This window comes from Populus euphratica, unplaced genomic scaffold (genome assembly GCF_000495115.2).
Source record: "Populus euphratica unplaced genomic scaffold, PopEup_1.0 scaffold32.1, whole genome shotgun sequence".
NCBI lineage: Eukaryota > Viridiplantae > Streptophyta > Magnoliopsida > Malpighiales > Salicaceae > Populus > Populus euphratica.
Genome location: NW_011499861.1, coordinates 963,586 through 985,809, shown reverse-complemented (window position 1 = coordinate 985,809; position 22,224 = coordinate 963,586). Strand labels below are relative to the sequence as shown.

General features: G+C 32.5%; 3 protein-coding genes across 7 annotated transcripts; 2 read left to right on the top strand and 1 right to left on the bottom strand.

Annotated features, from left to right (window-relative positions):
* Positions 1 to 281: 281 nt before the first annotated feature.
* On the top strand, positions 282 to 4,331 carry LOC105124787 (protein trichome birefringence-like 26). 2 transcript variants are annotated; one of them, XM_011024911.1, is made up of 4 exons: positions 282 to 946; positions 1,061 to 1,194; positions 1,814 to 2,091; positions 3,281 to 4,331. In XM_011024911.1, the coding sequence occupies exons 1-4, from the start codon at positions 930 to 932 to the stop codon at positions 4,064 to 4,066; spliced, it is 1,215 nt and encodes a 404-aa protein (XP_011023213.1). In that variant the 5' UTR covers positions 282 to 929; the 3' UTR covers positions 4,067 to 4,331. The 2 variants fall into 2 exon arrangements, with proteins under 2 accessions (XP_011023213.1, XP_011023212.1); XM_011024910.1 differs by having other exon boundaries at positions 282 to 1,194.
* A 1,424-nt stretch (positions 4,332 to 5,755) lies between these two features.
* On the bottom strand, positions 5,756 to 7,821 carry LOC105124786 (secretion-regulating guanine nucleotide exchange factor). 4 transcript variants are annotated; one of them, XM_011024907.1, is made up of 2 exons: positions 7,502 to 7,821; positions 5,756 to 7,192 (listed from the first exon to the last, which is right to left on the bottom strand). In XM_011024907.1, the coding sequence occupies exon 2, from the start codon at positions 6,922 to 6,924 to the stop codon at positions 5,884 to 5,886; it is 1,041 nt and encodes a 346-aa protein (XP_011023209.1). In that variant the 5' UTR covers positions 6,925 to 7,192; positions 7,502 to 7,821; the 3' UTR covers positions 5,756 to 5,883. The 4 variants fall into 4 exon arrangements, with proteins under 4 accessions (XP_011023209.1, XP_011023208.1, XP_011023211.1 ...); XM_011024906.1 differs by having other exon boundaries at positions 5,756 to 6,978; XM_011024909.1 differs by having other exon boundaries at positions 5,756 to 6,926.
* A 10,136-nt stretch (positions 7,822 to 17,957) lies between these two features.
* On the top strand, positions 17,958 to 19,799 carry LOC105124784 (hydroquinone glucosyltransferase-like). Its single transcript, XM_011024905.1, has one exon. The coding sequence runs from the start codon at positions 18,105 to 18,107 to the stop codon at positions 19,587 to 19,589; it is 1,485 nt and encodes a 494-aa protein (XP_011023207.1). The 5' UTR covers positions 17,958 to 18,104; the 3' UTR covers positions 19,590 to 19,799.
* Positions 19,800 to 22,224: the final 2,425 nt, after the last annotated feature.

The following is a 22,224-nucleotide window of genomic DNA, read 5'->3' as shown; positions in this document are numbered from 1 at the left end:
ATGGATTGGATATTATTTTTCTCTCGAAACCATAGAACTAATCATCAGTATTGTTAATCTATATACAGGTTACAATCTCCGCGTTAAAGGCAACCCATGGTGGATATAAGAATTCTTTCTTTTTTTCGTTTAATCATATGGTGGATGTAGATTTAAGACGTAAATAATCTGCTCACCTTTCAACTCCCAGAGAGACTAGGAGGGACATTTGGTCCACATGTGACGTAATTGAGCTCTTATAAAAATCAGTTTGGACAGGCTGCGGCCATGTTCAAGGGCTAATGCATACACAGTCCATCAATTACTATTGAGATCTGAGGTGTGAGAGAGGCCATCCCTTGTGCCTTATTAGATTAGATCAGATAAAAAAAAAAAAAATTGTTTTCTTTGCAAGTTGCAACTTGTAGCCAAAGCTTTTCTACGATACAGGACATGTGTGCTTTCTGATCTTATCAAGCACTGTTCCTTGCCCACCATCCGTTTATAACGGTAACCAGATTGTAAACTCCAACCCTAGATTACCAGACTTCAACCAAATTACCAAAAAAAAAAAAAACCAGAGAGAGAGGAAGCTATTATAATTGGATGGTCAACTATTGTTATATGAAGGAAAAGAATAAGTAAGGTGAAAGAATGGTATGAAGCAAAAGAAAAGTGGTCACCCTAAAAAAATAATATGTGAAGACAGGTCAGGTCACCTAATTGTAAATGAAAAAGTGAAGACAGGACATGTTCTTCTCTATGTATTAGATCCATGCATTTAACAATACTCACTGCTCTGTGAGCCACCAAACAAATCAAATCAGAATCAAACCATTATTAATTTTTCACGCTAAAACACCATTTGGGCTGTAGAGGAAACCGGATTCCACTCCTTCTGTTTTTTTTCCTCGCCTTCAAAGAGAATTTGTTGGCCTCTCTGACGCCAAATGGTGAAGGAAATGAGGTCTGATTTGAACCCATTTTCACTCTCGAAACACAACAGCGTCATTATAAAGTTTGCAGTCTCATTTCTCTTGGTGGGTCTTGCTTTCCGTTTATTAGTCTCTGGTTCATTCAGATTCTCTTCAGTTGTCGAGACATCCGTCCCAGCTAATAAAGAGACTAAACCAGAGTCTTTAATGGCTTCTTTGCCTGCTGAAGAGCCAGCTTCTAATTATTTTGAAGCTAATAAAAGCCAAAATTCACAATCAGGTATCCAAATCTTTATTCCCTTTCTTTCTCTACATGCTTGGACATGAAAGTTCTAATCAAAACGAGGAATTGGTTGTATTGTAAGAAAGATTTGTCAAAATGAGGATGTGGGTTTTCTTGGATGCGAAAACTGGATTCAGTGTACAGTCTTTGTTTTGTGATTCAATGACAACTTCTCTTTTCCCATTTTCATCTTCATTTTCCGAATATTTGAAGATTGGATCGATCCTTTTCTTTTGCCATTGGTTTTTTATTACATCTGTTTATTCTATTTACTGTCGCAGTTCTTTTATCCTGTCTTTTCCGGTGAACCCGTCAAATTAGATAGATCATTCACCATTTAATTCAGCCACTTCCTCTTAGTGTCAATATTTTTTAGGTGCTGGCTAACATGTCTGGTTTTTAAATCTGAATAATGCAAAATAGCGTTTAGTATTCTGCTATCTGCACAATACTTTTTTTAATTATTATTATTATTATTTCACTTAAAGGCATGCGCTCCCATTTCATAGAATTTAGTTTGCTGTCTAGTCTTTGTATTAGCATTCACTTCCAGTTAATACTCCTATGCCACTCTTTGTAGTGTAGTGATGTCTCTTCCATGCACATGTAATTGCAGGAAAGTGTGATTTGTTTACTGGAGAATGGATACCGGACCCTTCTGGTCCGTTTTACACTAATCAGAGTTGCCTTCAGATAGAAGGCCATCAAAATTGTATGAAAAATGGAAGACCTGATTCAGGGTACCTCTACTGGAGGTGGAGCCCGCGTGGCTGCAGTCTCCCCAAGTTTAATCCTAAAAAATTTCTTTACCTGATGAGGAATAAGTCATGGGCCTTCATTGGTGATTCCATTTCACGTAACCATGTCCAGTCATTGCTTTGCATTCTCTCTCAGGTAAAACTAAGAGCCTAAAGAAATTTTCTGTGTTCTGTCATTTGATTTCTCGATTTGTTGCCAACCATGTAGGCATTTGCTTGGCCAAGTTTTTCGATGGTTACTACTTCATCGCGAATAATTTCTTGGTCAGGAATTGATATCAGGAAGCACTTTAGATCATCAATACATGCAATGTGCTGTTTCTTATGAAAACTGAACTAGTCAAAAGAATTAGAGTAGAAGCTAAGTTTAATTAATCAATATCAATTGCTACACATTAGCCAACTTCACATGTGAGATTAGGATTGCTAACCACTTAACTAGGCATTGAACTGAGGTGGTGTAGTTTGAGGCTGTCATGGTTAAAGACACTTTGCATCTTCTTCAAGAGCATGTAGAGGACTCCGAATCTTCATATCACTGCTGTAAGCATTTTTTGTTATTTGTCTCTTTCTTTTTTTTCTCCTCGTGAAGCTAGATCACATAGATATCAATAATCAAACATCAATCTTAGTTCATTGTGGAATACAGCTGCTACTTTGATGGTCAGAGTACCGCTATTAAGAGGTTATCCTGTCTTTTTCGGAGATGGTTGGCCTACCATAAATGTGAAAGATTTCAATTTTCGTTTTCAGGACATTGAACTATTTTAGTCATTTATATATCCACAATTCTTGTTGGTTAGTCTATGTAATTATTTGGAATCAATAATCGGCAACTGTTAGTAGTTGTTATATTTACCAACACAATAAAACCTGATTTAAACTCATTAATCCAAGCTAAGTCTTGCACAAAATAAATATATTGTTCTCGATAGGAAAAAATAAATATATCCCAAGTGATGATTTGTTTGCCTAATTTTTCTATTTAGGTTTAAGGATAGTCCAGGAAAGGAATAGAAAAGGAAGTAGCTTGGGGATTCAACGGAAAACTGATAGGCCATGCAAAGAGTAAGGACATGTTCATGTTTTTTTATGCTTGAATCCCAGATTGAGGCCCCACTGCCCTTGCATTTAATAAAAGTCTTGGTGGATACACTATGACCTACCACAGCATTGCATGTTTGATCTAGCTTGCTGCAATTGTTTTTGTTCTGCAGCATCATAGATTTTGATTTTGTGCTGCAGCGTTGTATTCTGCTGGCAGTTTTCGAAATTTGGTCGCATCGGCAATATTTGATCAATTGCTTGTTATTTATGTCCAATAGGTGGAGCAAGCCGTTGAAACATACCATGATGAGGAATACAGGTCGAAAATATGGCACTTTCCAACCCACAACTTCACCCTTTCAGTAATTTGGACCCCCTTCCTTATCAAGGCAGATATTTTTGAAGACATGGACGGAGTTTCCTCTTCAGAAATCCAGCTTCATCTAGATGAACTTGATAAAAAATGGACCGATCAATATAGGAATTTTGATTATGCAATAGTTGCTGGAGGAAAATGGTTCCTGAAAACCGCCATCTACCACGAGAACAACGTGGTCACAGGCTGCCATTACTGCCCTGGAAAGAATTTGACTGAGCTAGGGTTCGATTATGCATATCGCAAAGCAATGCAGCTGATTTTTAACTTCATCACAAACTCTGGTCACAAAACTCTTGCTTTCCTTAGAACAACCACGCCAGATCACTTCGAGAACGGAGAATGGTTTAGTGGGGGTACTTGCGATAGAAAGTTGCCCTTCAAAGAAGGCGAGGTTAATATGACTGACGTAGACACGATAATGCGTAATATTGAACTGGAAGAGTTTGCGAAGGCTGCAGCGTTAGGACCTGACAAAGGGGTGGTTTTGAAACTACTGGATACAACTCGATTATCATTGTTGAGACCAGATGGGCACCCAGGACCATACAGGCAGTTTCAGCCATTTGCTGAGGATAAGAATGCTAAAGTTCAGAATGATTGCTTACATTGGTGCTTGCCTGGGCCAATAGACTCTTGGAATGATTTGGTGATGGAGATGATAGTCAATGGCGGAATATATCAATGACAGGTTTTTGCTAGGCTCTCTCCATGATTTTTTGGCAAGCTTGGCTTAATAAGATCTTGATGATCGAATGAAGTGGGATTTGATTTTTGGAAAAAGAACAGCTGATTTTCTATGGCTTGTGCTTGCCATGCACGGGGAGCCATTACTCTGCCTATACACACCCGTTGGGCTGGCGCGATTGTCAATGAAAACCTACGTTCTTTATGATCATTTCATTTCATCACAGTTATTTGGTCATACACTCGGAATACACAGTCGTTCTATCGCAGGAAAACCTGCACTATCTTCTCCTTCCTCTTCTTTTAAGATCCATCAGAGCCACCATACCTTTTCTAATTGCAATACACGTCTGTAGTTATTGATCGTCATATGCACTATAAGAGAGCACATTTGCTAACTGATTTGGCATTGTTTTTCAAATTTTGATGTATTTAATCATGAATGCTGACAATTTGAGAACAGAATAACTTATAGTAAAGCACCTACCACAAGCTGCTCCATCAGTGGGGCAAAACAAAAGCTAGTAAACGCATCATCAGTCAGGAAAAGTGTTTCCATCTAGTTGAAATTCATAATTACTCGTACCGAGAATACACAGCAATTTCCAGCTAGAAGAATTTGTTCAACAAAGATATTCAAGAGTAGGCATAGCTATTCCCCAACCCAGCATTTCCGATCAGACAGCTATCAAAATAGACTTCCATTTAAATCCCGAGACAACGAAAAATTACTGCTTTCCCAGCTTCCAATTACAAAGTGTTTCTAATGGAAACAACACCACACATCTAATATCCGTTTTCTTATAAGCTCTACATTTGATGGAATCACCCGAAGTGTTGGTAATGATAAAGTTTAGGAGCACAAATCTGGATTGACTGTAACAAATTGTTTTCTTTTTTCCACTTTGAAGATTAGGTCTTCAAATCGTCACTAGAAAGAAAGAATGAAGAAAAGACTCGTTTCTGCGTTTCAATTTGAAGATAACAGCACAGTTGGAAGAAAAATTATTCAATCAGATATTAAAAAAAAAACATAAATAATTAAAATAATAAGATCCCATTTTTATCATCATCTAGTTTTTATTATTGAGATTCACAATAGGTTGTTAAGCTCGTGTTTTAAAATACATCTAGGCTAAAATGCATTATGATAATTTTAACATGATATGTCAAAATCAGAAAAAATCACCTTAAAAACATCAAATTTGGTAACAGATCGCATGTCTCAGTTAAGATGATGCGACATGTTTGTAGGTAAACAAGTTGCCACAGCAAACATCCGTTACGGTAAACCACTCGTTTTCTTCCATCCATGACTGTTCAAGTCATTAGTTAAATATAGTCGGAAGAACTGAATTCTCATTTAGAACGCCCATTATTATATAGGAATCATGATTCGAAATCTAAATGAAGCTAAATTCTGAAAGGTACAGTGGGTAAAAGAGACTTTCTAATGTCCCAAAATTCAAAATACATAAATAAAAATTATTTAGTGTTTAAAATATTGGCTAATCAATATATTATCTTTTTAGTTTAAGAAACTCTAGACATACATACAATAAAATTTTTGAGTATCTTCAAAAACAGTTCTAATTGGGGGAATGCGAAAACCTTCCAATATAAAAATTAGTATTTTTATAGAAAAGATATTAAATAACTTAAAAAAAAACCTTAATTTCAAGAACAAAGATTCGAAATCTAAATGAAGCTAAATTCTAAATGGTATGTTGGGCAAAGAGAGAATTTCCTAGTGAAGGCAATGCTCTTCGCTCTTCCAAAGTCGAAAAAAAGAAACTGACTTGCAAGAAAGAGTGTTGATTAGTTCAAATGAGATTCAAACCATTTAAATATTTGCTCAGACTGCAGGCTAGTCATTTCATGGTAAGCAAATGCAAGATTGAGTTCCTCCTGCACGTGTTGGACCATACTCTTATCCAGCACAAGGTTCTTACATTCACGGAGAGCTTCTTTCCATCGCATTGCACGCCCATCTTTCTTCATATATCCGTTCCCATCAACAAAACTCTTAACCTGAAATAGCTCAAACAACTTAGCAGAAACAGTTTGATTCATTCCTGGGATTCTATCAGCTAAGAAACTTGGTGACAAAGGAAACTCCATGCATTCAACCTCTGCTGCATCAATGCCCTTGTTCTTCAGAACTTCTATAAACTCACTTATCTTTTGCTGCCTATATGAGTCTTTAGGCATGTGAACAAAAAGAGTAGGTGGGTAGTTCACAGTGATGTCCATTTGGTCAAACTTCCCTTCAGCAATCATAAGTGTTATGCTACTGAACCTCAAATTGGTGGCGAGTGCAGAGACAAAGTATCCACCAGAAGAGGCCCCCAAGGCTACAAAAGGAAGTGATTCAAGATTATGTGTTTGTGCCCACCATTGTATTATATTCTTAACAATTAATCTTTCCTTCCCAAATGTCCAGCATCTCCCTGCGCTTGAAATTGTGATCACGGCAAATTTACGATCAAGAGCATGGAGAACAAGCAGCCTTTCCTCAGGCAAACCAATGCAATTAGGGCAGCTTGAAGACCTGTCCCAGAAGTTAGCAGCTCTGCCATCGCATCCATGAGCCACAAAGAGAACTGCTTTTGGCAAACTGGGTATTTGCCATATCACATCTGTTCCATTCCTCAGCTCTATTGTTGGGTTAAATTGCACTGAGTCAAAAGAATTCCACTTTTTTATCGGATATCCAAAAGAAGAATCAGGGCTTTTCCCATTGTTGCCAAACAACAATATTAACAATACAAGTATCACAACCAGACACGTAACCGCAACAGGCACCCGGCAGTTTTGAAGTCCAAGCCCGGCCTTCAATTTGGCTCCACGCTTCGCCATTACTGTGAGCAGGACTATCAACTCCTTTTTAACACTTTAAAAGAAAAGTGAAATCTGAAAAATGAAAACAGCATTAGCACGGCAGGATAGTTGTAAGAAACACTAGATTTGATTGAAGCCTTGAAGGGGTGAAAGTGAGACTTGGAAGATTCTTGTACTGCCACCTGCCTAATCTCACTGTATCCAGATTGAAAATTTTACAAGTGCTTTATACGCACAAGCACACTTCCATCTGATGGATCTATTCGAAAAGACTGCTTTTCTATTGCTCAAAGACGAAAAGAAGTTTATTAAGATTTATGCACTCTGGTCATAATAATGCTGATGATCAGATTTGATTACAGTGAAAAAAAAAAATTCCCTAAGAATATAAGCAATGAAGTTAGATTCATCATATTTCCCCCTTTCCTTTGTTGCCCAACAATTTTCCATAAAAAGAAAAACACCATATACAAATCCCAAAATAAAAATCAGTTATAAGTAATTCAATCAAAGCCAAAGAGTAAAATGTAGATCTTATCTAATCTTCGAGCGAAAAAGGAAAGAGTTAAGTGAGAGATAGAAAGGAAAACTTTACATTCTTAACGAGAAGGAAGTGAACACGACAACAGTGTCCAGGATGCCGCTGGCTAGCCCCTCCAGCAGACATGTATATTCAATGATCAACGATCACTCCAGCAGAATAGATCTTATCAAATCACACTAGCCCAGCATCAATGGTCGACTAAGGAGCAACTTGCATCAATGGTGGACAATATCACTTCAACTTGCAATATATTCTTCTCTGATTTTCAGTTTCTACTTCATTCTCAGGCTCAGCCCTCTGGGCAATCAAATCAAACAGAAATGAAGCTGGGCTGTTAATATCTTGGGCTGGATTATACCTGAAGGAATCTTGTGGGCCAGTCTTCAAACTACTGATAGTTCCACAGCTGAAGGAATCTTGTGGGCCAGTCTTCAAATTACATGTGTACACTACTGATAGTTCCACAAATGGAGAGATGGATTGGAACTTGTCCTTTGGGCACAGAGGCCCAATTTCTAAAAGACTTTTTTTTTTTTTTTAAAGGGAAGTGCTCTGAGAAGCAAGGTTGCTTGACATCGATCTGCATTAATACAAATTAGTTGAAAGATCAAAACAGGTAACTGCGTTTCAAGGGGAAAATTTTCCAACGTCGAGTAGTAATTAGTTGTATTTTATTATTTATATTTTGAATAAAAAGATAGATATAAAAAAGAAAACATAATAAAATTAATGATTCATAAAAAATGATAAAAATATTTTTATTTAAAATTTCTCTTTTTTATTTATATTTATTTTTTTCAAAATAAACCCTGCTAATAACTAATATAATATTATCAATTACTTCATAATCATTATAAAATTTCTTGTTTCATAGAGCAATCATAGGACATTATAAGTTTTTTTTATATATAAAAAAAATCCGAACTCATTTTTTTTTCTTTTACAAAATCACCAATACTGCATATTTACCATAATCTCCACCTTATATCCACTGCCATAATCTTCATTTGAAGTGAATGGTATTTAATTTTTATTGTTGATATGTATATAATCATGAATGTTTATTTTAATATGTATATATGTATTAATAAACTTTTTTTTCTTAGGACAATGTGTTATGGCCTGTTGTGGGTTGTCACATTCACTCTATCTTTAAAATAAAAAAATAAAATAAAATCTAAAATAAAATTTCTTTTAGATATAGCGTGAATTGCATAAAAAAACATTTTTTTTTTCCATTTTTAACTAATCTTTATTTTCTTTGGTTTTCGGCACATTTATATAAGTTGGTCTATTGTTGCTTGTATAACAGTAAATGGTTTTGATAGTAACTCAATATATCAATGTTGACTTCTCCTGTAAATGCTTGAATTCTATCAATGTTGACTTCACCTGAATTGAAATTCTAAATAATTAAAATATAAAAAATAAAAATAATCAATATTAATAATTTAAAAAATAGAAAACCCTACAACAATATTAATATTTCAACTGCACTCAAACTTGTTGTCTTTGTTCACATGTACATCTATAAAATTTTAATTTGAAATTATACTACTCCAAAATAAATTCAAATATTTAAACATTCAAATCCCAACCTCACCAAATAAAAAAATTATACAAATATACTAAACTAGATGTAAAATAAAATACAAACTCATTATTAGCAAAATAACATAACATAATTAACTAAAAACATATAAGTAAGTTTATATATAGTCACCTTACTCGGTGGATAAGTAAGCTTCATTAATAACATTATCTTCTTATTTAAATAGCCTCACATTTAACTATGATATCATAAAAACTCTAAAGTTTTTCAAAGTTTTGAGTTATTTTATGGCAAACAGTAAACCAATAAGATGCATAATAATATTATATGTCGTCATCATGGAGATCATGAAGATCAACGATGATTTCTAGATCTCTTATAATAATAAGCCAACCAAATATTTAGCAAATACACATATTAAACCACAAATAAAACTCATCATTTATCATACATTAATTGTGAAAAAAAAAAACAAATACATACAGTATTTTGAAGTTGTTATACATGTGGCTCGTATTCCTTATCCTTCTGTAAAGAAATATGCCCTAGGTTTGGTTTGATGATTCAACACGTTATACCCCATTGCCAGACCAAGTGGTCCTCTAGAAGTATAGGATGCATCTTCGTAAAGATCTCATTCATCCATGCTTTTTATAGTGATATATAAGTTTGAAGGTGGCTTTAGGAATGGTGTGATGATTTGTTTAGGTCGACAACCCACAAACAATTCCACCATATTTAATTTGCTTTACATGGTTAATTCAATTATAGTCCTGAAACTCACATCAATTGAAATTGATATAGAATAATATTGATGTTCCCAACATGACATCTTTAAGTAATATCAACTTTAACATCAATATAATTCCGCTCGCGTCCATGACATATAACTTATTTAATATCCATTAGTGACACACATAAATTAGCATTCAACAATATATTACTTTTTTGTTATTGTGAGTGATACTATTGTTTGTATGGAGAATAATAGTACCACCACTATGACATGATATAAATATTTTATAAGGTATTATATATATATAAAAGAAACTATTTCAATCAATTCAACATAATTTCAATAAAATTGTATGAAATCAATCATAATTGCATCAATTTATAGCTGATTTATCACAATTAAAATAAGATACTCAAATACAAAAATTAATTCCAAAACTCAATGTGAAGTTTAATTAATCTAGTTTGTCCCTAATTGATCTTATTTTCATGCTTAATTGAATTAAATAAATCATAATTGTGCCAATTCATAGCTAACTTGTCACAATTCGAACAAGATAATTTACAAAAATTAGTTCTAAAATTCAATATAAAATCTAATTGATCTAATTTCTACTTTAATGATGTTATTTTCATTCACTGTTGCATGAAATCAATAATAATTATATCAATTTATAGTTAATTTATCATAATTAAAACAAGATATCCAATTATGCCAATTAATTCCAAAAATCAACGCAAAGCCTAATTGATATAATTTCTATATAATTGATAATATTTTTAACCTTAATTGCATAAAATCAATCCTAATTGCATCAATTCATAGATAATTTACACAATTGAAACAAAATCCTCAATTACAATTACTAATAACAAAATTCAATATAAACCCTAATTGATTTAATTTATACTTAATTGATGTTATTTACATCATCAATTGCATGCAATTATATCTAATTATATTAATTAAATTAGGATTTATTTCAAATCAATAGACGGTAATATATCAAACTCAACCCATAACAACAATCCAATCAAAACTCAAACAATCACAAACTAACCATGAAACCCACAAAATTAAGAGTAATATAGTATATTCACATAGATTTATCAAGGGGGGTCTATAGGAGGCATCAATTTTTGGTTAAAAAATTATTGTAATGAGGCTTGGAGACCAAAAAAAACAAAGAAAGAAGTTTTCTTGGATGTGACACGACGGTAAATGGTTGATTAGTAATGATTTTTAAGTTGTAGACAATCAGAAATGGTGGAAGAGAGGGTGTGAAGGGCTACTGTTCTTAAAAAAAAAAAAAGATATAATTTTTTATTTGGTAAGATGCTATGGTTTGAAAACATGATATCTTAAGTTATTATATTTTTTAATTGCGATATCTTTAAATATTTTGTTTTTTAAGCACAATATCTTTGAAAGTTATGTTTAAGAACCGTGCATGTATCAAACTATGTTATTCTACTAATTTTTTAGTAAACAATGCTATTTTGTTTTTTTTAAAGAAGAAAAATCAACATTCTATACGTATAAATAAAAAAATATTGTAAAAACATTATGAGTCATTAGATTATATATCCTTAAAGATTGGATCTCACTAATTAATCTAATAATTTATGTCAATATTCTTATTTCTTACATTTAACAATATTCTATATAGTACTATTATATATGTTGAGTTAAATAGCTTAATCAATTCATTGTAAATTTATATAGAAAAAAAAAATATAATATTTGAATCTACAAGTGAAGTGAAAATTTGAAATTAAGAAACTGTATCACATCAAATCTTAAATTGATGTTAATTAAATTAACTATAATCTTAAATATGCAAAGTTTGAATAGACTTAAACCTAACGAAACTTAACTTCGAAAATTTCAAATAAATTTAAACCTCGTATTTCTTGAGCAATCGGATTCAGGGTCATGAGTTGGAATATTGTATGCATGCTCTCCATGATTAATCCAAGGAATGCTATTTTACAAAAAAAAAAAAAAAAAAAGAAGTAGATGACAAGAAATTTATAAGTTATCAGATTAGAGCTACCCATCAACAACTCCCATATTGATTTATATGATTTGATAGCTCACGTGTTTTTTTAAAAAGTCCATTCTTGATTTTTAGAATAATGTTTTTTCTCCTTTATTTGGAATTCCTCTGACCAAATACATGCGTGCAGTCTGCCATACTGTCATATGTAATAATTAGATTGTTATATTATTTCACTAAAAAACAGATCGGCATCATTAAAAAAAACAAAAGCTTTATGATAAAATTAAAAAAAGGAGACGCGATATTCGATGACTTCAATGACTTTATAGATATTTATTGACATTAACATTTGTTTATGAAAGCTTTTGGAATTTGTTTTGTCCGGATTTGAATCAAGTAACATTAAAGCATCGAACTCGTGTAACATGTTCTGGGATTGAAATCCTCTGATTTTGAAAATGATAGATGCTGAATCCATTGTATAAAAAAAAAAAGGTTGAATTCAAGGATTAGATTATAATACTAAAAGAATTTGGGATCAAAGTGAAGATTTTGTTAATAAAAGGATTAAAATTATAACGAATAAAAGTTTGAAAATATATCTTTTGAAACTTCGTTTTGCAGTTCAAGTTGAAGTGTGGAATGGATGTTCATAACATCTAGTTGAAAAGTTGACAAGAAATTGTAAAAGAACTATATTGAACAAACACATCATGTTGAGTCTTGAAACCTTAACTGATGTTTGCTTAAGGAGCTGATGTATTTATGTCTTTTCATTCAAAAATCATGGTTTTAATTTGAAGAATCATTACACTATCTGGAAAAAGAATTTATTGCGATTTCTAAGCAAAGAACTTATCTGTTATTAATCACCATAAATACAAGTGATTTAGTTGTTTGGAAACACTTTCTTTTTATTTTTTATTTCTACACAAAATTAAACAAGTGTTTTCAAAAGAGTCTTTTATTTTGCTATCGAAGACTATATTGTATTTGATTTAAATCGAATAGCGACTACTTTGTTATGAAAGTAGATAATACAATGGATCATTCACATCTTAGTAGTTAATATTTAATTTATAAATCAATTATATTAAGCCATTGGCTATTAATTTACTTTTATCTAATATAAAATTTTATTTTATGATGGAAAATATTAAAAAAGATGAGAGATTAAAGCAAATACTGAACAAAAAAAATTGAAAATTCCTATGCATCAAGAAAGAAAGATTATTTATTAGACACGTGAGCTCCGAGTTTATCTTTGTTTGGTGCTAATCATGCAATCCATGTTGAAAATACGAAACACTTAACTTTTCAAGCTATTATTTCTTTATTTTTACCTTACATATTTAACGTGGATTATAAAATAAAGATAAGCTTAAATTATTATATTCCAATAAGAATTCTAAATGCTAGTTTAATAAATATTGTAATCAAAATAGTTATAAACAATGATTCTAAACAGAAATCTCTTTTTATTTAGTTGTTGTAATTGGAGACTGATTTGTTGTCATGAAAAGGGTCTACCGTTGCCTTTGAGAAGGCTGATATGCTACCTTGGGAGGTGGCTACTGCTGTGATTTCTTGTTGTGTTTGGGTTACTATTTCCCTTCTGTTGTTTTCTACTACTTTTTGAAGGCTAATCTTCTACGTTAAAGGTGCTATTTATCTCCTGTTATTGCAAGCTTTGCTGCTGCTGTGGAGGTTCTGTTATTACTGCTACTGGAGAATTTTTATTTTTTTTGGTTGCTAGTGTGTGGAATTGCTGGTTGTGCTGCTACTATACGGTGATTGTTGCTGCTAGTTTAGAAACGCGGTGGCTATTCCCTCATGTTGCGTGTTGATGCTACTGCTGTGTATGTTGTTGGAATATTGAAGCTATTGTTACGTGCTTCAAGCTACTGCTGTCGTTGCAAGAAACTACTGCTATTGTGTCTGAATTTGTTATACGTTGCTGGTCTAATTTGTTGGAATGGAAGCTACTACACTGCTGGAACATGTGACTGCTACAGCTGAAATGTTATGCTACTGCTGATGACTGTTGCGTCTGGTGCTGCACATAGGGATTGTTGTGGTACTCTCCTATTCTTCCAAGTTCTGATTCTGAGGAAACACTGCAGCGAAGAAAACGACATCAACCAGAAAAACATTGCGCTCACTTGTGGACAATAATTTTTGTCACGACATTTCTCCATCTGCATAACATACACACAAGATATTATAATAACCCCTTCACAAGAATAAAATAACAATTTTATGTAAATTAAAAAATAAAATAATTAATTTTTTTTTAATTTCTCATTCTTAAATTAAAAAATAAAATAATTAATTTTTTTTAATTTCTCATTCTTAATTCGTTTTTAAATTAGTATTTTATAAGTTGGAGTTTGTAAGTTTACAAGATTATTTTCTAATTTTTTTTTCTTGGATATTTTTTTATGTTTTTCCTTTACTTTTTTCTATTTCTCTCTTACCTTTTCTTTTCTTTATTTTTTTATTTTGTTTTTTTTCCAATCGGCAACATATAAAAAGAAAAAAGAGCTACTTATTTTATTTTTTTAATGGCAAATAACTATTTTACTCTTAATGAGTCGTTTTGCTTTTATTTGATGGTTCTTTTTTTTGTTAGCATTACCAAGCTCCGTTTATCCTAAAATTTTAATTAGATTTTATTCAATATATTTTAAGATCTCTCGTAAAATTTTAGCTCAATCTGATGGTCGGATTAAAAATTATGTCCACTAACGTAAAACTGGTCAAATTATAATTTTTCATTAAATTTCTAAATTTCTCCAAAAATTATGAAATTTTAACCCAAGTTAAAGAATCATATTAGAAGGCTCCACGTAAATTTTTAGAATTTTTTAATAACTTAATTAAGAATTATAATTTTTTTTATATAAAACTAATAAAAAAATATTGATAAAATCTTAACCTAGGCTATAGCCCTCCCAAGCCTTTGACGTGCCTCCACCTATGCATACACATGTAACTCGAAATATTTGGCTGGTTTTATGTTTTGCTTTATTAGGGTGTATGTTTCACTAGTTGCTTCTAGTTTTGAAGCAAACCAAAAAAAAAAAACTATTTAATTAAATATAAAACATAGTTTATTATTTGTAGGACTTAATATATTTTGTGTTTAAAATATATGTTAATCGAAAACAGCTTCAAGCTACTTCTTTTCTTATATATTGTTCATGTAGAGTAAATTAATTTACTTTGCATTGTTTATTTTTGCGAAAAGAGCAATTTACTCTACACATAAAAGTGAACAGTGCAAAGTGAATTTATTCACTGTGTACGTTCATGTGAACGTGCACAGTGAATAAATTCACTTTGCACTGTTAAATTGTTCTTTTCCCAAACAATATAGAGTGAATAAATTCACTTTGTATTGTTCATTTTTGTGTATAGAGTAAATTGTTCTGTTTACAAAAGTGAAGAGTGCAGAGTAAATTAATTCATTATGTATTAACAGTAAAAAATTTAATTTTTTCATTTTTAATTGTGTTTATTTAAAAAATTAGTATTTAACATTATTCAATAATACTACACAAATTAGAAGGAAATCGCATGATGGTATAACATTTACAGAATTTTAATTTTTTTTCTTGATGAGATATATATATATATATATATATATATATAGTTGTTTTATAATCTCAATTTCAAAATCATTCTTAACCAAACACATTAAATTACTTTTTGTTCAACCTCAATTAAATTATAATTTTAACCAAATATATATAAATATCAAACCAGCCTTAACCAAAAATATTTTTTATAAAATAATTCTTTTCAAATCACAGTCATAAAAACTACCACAATGTATTTATTAAAATAAAAATAAAAATAAGTACTAATACAAAATGTTTAATTGAAGTTATTTATCTATTAAACATTTGCAATTACAATCTTATCCACCCATTAATTTACTTTCACAGGCTATTATATATATGAAAAAAAATGATTCATCATGTTCTATATATTATTCTGGGCTTGATATATATATAACGCACTCAAAATTCTTTTTGATTCACTTTAATTTTTGACACATCTCACACATTGAACAAATTAGCTCTAAATATTAGTGACCAGTTTCATAAATCAAATGATAGAAATTTTAAGATAAGCAAATTCGATCCAGAAAAAATCAAATGATAGAAATTTTAAGATAAGCGAATTCGATCCAGAAACTCTGGATCTTTTCATAAAATAGTGGAAAAGTATCCTTCTTTTTTTATACAAACACATCATACAACATGTAGTAGTATTTAATTTTGATAGATAAAAAACTATTTAAAAAATATGATGATGTTAAAAAATAGAGCACACTTTAAATATACTCTCAAATTATTGTAGTGGTCTCATTTTTGTATCTAAACTATTTTTATCAATTTATCACCAAATCATTTTGATTTATCAATAAATGTTTTTATTAAAGTCACTTAATAAAAAATGTTAAGTTTTTTATGAAATGATATCACTTTTTTACAAAAAAAAAAAATTAAATGAAAAATCTTAAAATAGATGAGAATCCTAATTTAAAACAAAATTGACATAAAAAATTAATGATAAAATTAAAATTATTCATATAGTTGAAGAATGGTATATTTTTTAAAAAGAAAAAAACACTTGCACCCAAACAAAAGCCAAATGACCTTTTTTATTAAAAAAAAAAGAAAAGAAAAAACTTGCACCCAAACAAAAGCCAAATGACTTTTTTTTTTTAAAAAAGAAAAGTATAATTATTAGACCAGGCTTGATGAGTTTACTCAGGACTTATAATCCTATCCGAGTCTAAATTTGATAAAACCTAGGTCTATAATTGGCCTGGATAAAATCATATAACCTGCTGATTCAATTCAAAATACAGGTGACTTGATAAAACCTAATATAAAAGTATTATTATTTTCATGCTCCTTATTTTTTTAGGCAAAGACCGTACATCTAATTTTTTTATCATTCTAAAAAATGTGGACATGCTGGGTTTTTTTTTAATGCCAATATTTTCTTTAACAAAATAAAAAATCAAATTTATAGATTTTTTTTAGTATTTTAAAAAATATTTTCTTGTGAAACACTTTCAAATAAGCAAGTGGTTTTAACTAGGATGGATAACAATAATAAAAAAAAAATAGTGGTTTTAGTCGATAGAGGGACAAAAACAAATTATTAAGTTTTTTTCATAATTTTAAAACTTAGCTCAGCCTAGCGGGTCGATCCGGAACTTGGTTGACTCGGGGTTGGAACCGAGCCAGGTTTATGAAATAATAAGGGTAGTTAAAAACCAGGCTAACCCACCCAAAACAGATCAAAAACCCTGTTGCAATCCATTAATTATTTTTTATTTTTTATCAAAACAATGTAGTTTTAATTTGTAAAAAACAATTAGGGTCGACCTAGGTGAGCCGATGACCCTGTCAAAACCTGTGATCCAGGCCTAAAGTCAAATTGACTACCGGGTCGGGTCTAAAAACACTGATTTTTTCAAAAGGTCCATAAAGCATAGATGTTTTCTCACATGTAAGGAAAAGAAAATCAAAGATTTTTCTTTTACTCGGTTCAATCTTATATACGCAAGCTTAGCACATTTCCTTATTAATTACTAATTTATATTAAAGTTTATTATATAAATACTAGAATGTTGGATTGAAAATTCATTAGTATTTATACTATTTATTCACATTAAGAAGATTGTGTTTTTTCAATGTGTGATAGGAAAGTTTTTTGTTTAAATATTTCAAATTAAAATGATAGGATAATATATTTTCAATGTAGAATAATTTTTAAAAATAATATTTTACATTTTATTATTTATAACATTCATAGCAGACATTTATATAAACTATTTTTTTAATTTTTTCACTTGAAATATTAAAATTCTAATTTTTGTATTTTTACTTTTTTAAAGTTCACTCTAGTAAAATCCAGCCAGATTTAATAATAATAATAATAATAATAATAATAATAATAATAATAATGCTTAGGTTAGTAGATAACATAAGCCCTACGTTGAACTGACATCATCACCATGAATGTAGTGGAAGTGCGTAAAAGGTAGTATATTCATCCAGAAAAACTCAAACCATCTAGAAGCAAAAGAAAGAAAGAAAGAAATGAAAGAGAGAGATTCCTTTCCCTTTTCCAGAGTTTGCCCAGGTTATTTCGGCTCTCAAATAAAGAAAAAAACTTACACTCCTGTCATTAATTCCACAGTTGACCACCAAACAAATTATGGCCTCCTAATTAATTCATCACACGACCACAATTGACAATTATACACCGAAATAAAATAGATATTATTAAATATATACGTAACCAAATCCTCTTATATAATGGCACCGTCCTTTCTCCTATGAGCGTCATTCCTGTAACACACCTACAAACCATAAGCAGCAAGCTTAAGCCAAGCTTTTCCCCTGCTATCTCTATGGCACAAACAGATGCACCAGCCCATGTAGCAATTTTACCGAGTCCGGGGATGGGTCATCTCATCCCTCTAGTTGAGCTAGCCAAGAGACTCGTTCACCAACACAACTTTTCAATCACTTTCGTTATCCCAACAGACGGTTCTACCTCTAAGGCACAGAGATCAGTTCTTGGATCACTCCCTAGCGCAATTCACTCAGTATTTCTCCCCCCAGTTAATCTAAGTGACCTCCCTGAAGATGTCAGGATTGAAACCACAATTAGCCTTACAGTCGCCCGGTCACTCCCTTCTCTACGTGATGTTTTCAGGTCTCTAGTTGATGGAGGTGCCAGGGTTGTGGCCTTGGTTGTTGATCTTTTTGGAACTGGTGCATTTGACGTTGCTAGAGAATTCAACGTCTCTCCTTACATTTTCTTTCCTTCTACGGCCATGGCTCTGTCTTTATTCTTTTATTTGCCAAAGCTTGATGAGATGGTTTCTTGCGAATACAGAGAGATGCAAGAACCCGTGAAAATACCCGGGTGCTTACCGATATATGGGGGAGAGTTGCTTGACCCGATTCAAGATCGAAAGAATGACGCATACAAATGGCTTCTTTACCATACAAAGAGGTATAGGATGGCTGAGGGTGTGATGGTAAATAGCTTCATGGACTTGGAAAAGGGGGCTCTAAAGGCTTTGCAAGAGGTAGAACCTGGCAAACCAACCGTTTACCCCGTCGGTCCACTGGTCAATATGGATTCCAGTGCTGGGGTTGAAGGGTCTGAGTGTTTGAGGTGGCTAGATGATCAGCCACACGGCTCAGTATTATTTGTTTCATTTGGGAGTGGTGGGACCCTCTCTTTGGATCAGATAACTGAATTGGCTTTGGGTTTGGAAATGAGTGAGCAGAGATTTTTGTGGGTTGTGAGGAGCCCAAATGATGCAGTATCTAATGCCACATTTTTTTCTGTGGATAGCCACAAAGACCCTTTTGATTTCTTACCGAAGGGTTTTTCGGACAGGACCAAAGGGAGAGGTCTAGCAGTGCCGTCATGGGCGCCACAACCACAGGTTTTGAGTCACGGCTCAACGGGAGGGTTCTTAACCCATTGTGGCTGGAATTCCACCCTTGAAAGTGTCGTGAATGGTGTGCCATTAATCGTGTGGCCACTCTATGCTGAGCAGAAAATGAATGCATGGATGTTGACTAAGGATATTGAAGTGGCCTTAAGACCAAAGGCCAGCGAAAATGGCCTCATTGGAAGAGAGGAGATTGCAAATGTTGTGAGGGGTCTGATGGAAGGTGAAGAAGGGAAGAGGGTCCGCTACAGAATGAAGGACCTAAAAGAGGCAGCAGCCAGGGTGCTCAGTGAAGATGGATCTCTATCTGAGCTGGCTCACAGGTGGAACAACCAAAAATGCACTTAGAACCCTTTCCATTTACTATCAACTTCTTTTAAACTTTTTATTTACCTTGTCCATTTCTCCGAATCCTTTGCGTTTGAGTTTAGGTTCGCTTTCTTCGAGTTCTCTGTTGTTAGCTGCTCTGCCACATGATTATATAATATTCATGTGGTTCTTTGTTTTTTAGTTTTTCTTTTTATTTGCCTTGAATATTAGATGCTGGGCATCCAGCAATTTCTTACGCGGGAGTGTTGTCTCTTTCATTAATTTGCTCATAAAACACGGATTAGGTGCGAAGTGTTCACCATTAGCAATAAAATACCCACCATCATGAATTGTATGCCAAATATGAGGACCCACCGAACTATAAAAATGTTGCAACATCGCATTGAAGTCATTGGTGCTAAAAGGATCAAACGAGGTGGGTGGCTGAATATTGACACCACAATAATTCCATTTCATATGCATTTATCATTGCAAGACGGAAAATATACTAGAAGATGTGAAAATTTGGAAGCGGTGGGTGACTCCGATTAGATTGCTCTACGTTGCGGGTAACGTCAAAAATTATTTAAAAAAAAACAGAAGTACAAGCATGGTTAACGCTTTGTTAGTATCATTAAAAAATTTAATTGAAGATTGAAAATTAATGAGTATTTAATAAAATAAATAAAAAGTTATATGCATTTCTTTTGACTAACTTTTAAATGGGAAAAGTAATCGTGAAAGGTTGTGAAAACAAGAACATTTGTCAATATTGGCTTTTTCTTGTTGATAAAAATGTGGTCAAACATTGAGTTCATCCTATCAAATGGATGATTTATTAAATCGAAGTTAGTTAACCAATCAACGACTGAATTACCTTCCCTGAAAGTATTTTGGACACTACCCTCCCAATACCTTCTAAGAAGATTCCTAGTTTTTAGAATAAAAACCAAGCTGGCATCTGATATTACGTTATCTCTCTGTACAAGTTCAAGTGCAATGATTGAATTAGATTCAAGCATAAGTTTATGGATGGATATGTCTCATACAAGTTATAAACCGGAAACCACCAACCATAGCTCGGCTTGAACCGAAAGGCAGTATCCAGTATTAATGGTGAACCCTTTAATCAATGTGCCATAGTTGTCCTGAATGAGACCTCATGCTCTAGCTACCCCTGAATCCCCTTCGCTACACTCATGAACATTGAGTTTCATTCATTGATTAGAAAGGTAAATCCATCCTATTTGTGCCACTTGTTTATTGGTGCCTAAAAGTATCTCATCATCATTAATGTACTTAATATAAGCAACAAGACTATTAATAACACATGATGGATTAGAGTTTAGATTGGCTTCACCTTTAAAAGCTCTATTATTTCGCCACTTTCATATGAACCATGCCGCTAAACCAAATATGATGAACCATGAAATCCCTTTTTTCTGTAGAAATACTAATAGAGAGATTATTAGCAAACCACTAAATAAGACCTACTGAGGAAAAAATCCCTCTCTCTTCAGGTTTGGTAATAGCCTATCATACTTCCTTGCATAAGTACATTCCCATAGAATCCCTTTCTGCTGGATAATGACAGCAGTAAGGCTTATTTGTAAAATATCAGCGTACTCGAGCCTCATTTGTCATAAGACTATTATGAGTTGCAGGCCATGAAAAAACAATCTTGATTTTTTCTGGGCCATTCCATTTCCAAATTAATTTCCATAGGGAATGCAGATCCTTGAGTTGATGCATATTGTATACCTATGAATTATAAGCTAAATGAACAATAAGCACTCCCTGATAAGTATGTAAAGCCAACCACCTTAAGTAAATTATGGTAGGAGAAGGTGAAGCCATCCTTTTATACCATAATCGAGAAGGTGAAGCCATCCTTTTACACCATAATTAAAAATTATAAACACCAAATTAATGTTACTTGTCCTACCCCTTATCTTTTATATGAATGCTTGTTTATAATTAGACAATACATCCAAGTATTTATACATAGCATAAGAGAGAAACTGAGAGCAAGTAGAAAGAAAGAAGAGAGGGTGAGGAGAGAATAATCCTACAAAATTGTGAGGTATCTGTGAGTTAGTACGTGAAATGTTTTTCTCCTAGTAATAAAAAAATTTTAGTTGTTCTTCTATTATTAGAGAGAAGTTGTATTCCCACATTACTTAGTAAAATTCTTCTATATTTGCCTGTGGACGTAACTTAATTAGATAAACCATGTAAATTCTTGTGTGTTTCATTTCTCATTTTATCTTATCCCTTACTTTTTATCTTGTCGGATTTGCATATCAGTATCCTAACAAAATAAGCATCTTACATACTAAATCTTCATTAATACTATCAAATGGAGGAGGATAGATTGTGATAACCATTAACACCTGCACCTGCATGTGTAGAAGATGAGCAAATGCTTTCCATTTCCACTGATTATCAGCTGTAACAAATTCAACCATGATATAGTTTTTCAAATCATCTGGAATATCTTACACTAAGTGCACACATAATGGTCCAAACCCATCTAACTAAAATCTCATTTCGAACCTATTCTCCACTGACCAGCCAAGTCCCTCAATTACTTTTAGCTAGGCCTTACAGATAGCTTTTCAAAGTGGGGAATCCATACCTTTAGCCTATATATAAGGAGCATGATCCTTCTTCT

Excerpts from the sequence above, each read along its gene's own strand:
- LOC105124786 (XM_011024907.1), bottom strand. The coding sequence starts at position 6,924 with ATGGCGAAGCGTGGAGCCAAATTGAAGGCCGGGCTTGGACTTCAAAAC.
- LOC105124784 (XM_011024905.1), top strand. The coding sequence starts at position 18,105 with ATGAGCGTCATTCCTGTAACACACCTACAAACCATAAGCAGCAAGCTT.
- LOC105124787 (XM_011024910.1), top strand. The coding sequence starts at position 930 with ATGGTGAAGGAAATGAGGTCTGATTTGAACCCATTTTCACTCTCGAAA. Across the intron at positions 1,195-1,813 it reads AAGCCAAAATTCACAATCAG|GAAAGTGTGATTTGTTTACT; the intron begins GTATCCAAATCT and ends ATGTAATTGCAG. Across the intron at positions 2,092-3,280 it reads TGCTTTGCATTCTCTCTCAG|GTGGAGCAAGCCGTTGAAAC; the intron begins GTAAAACTAAGA and ends TATGTCCAATAG.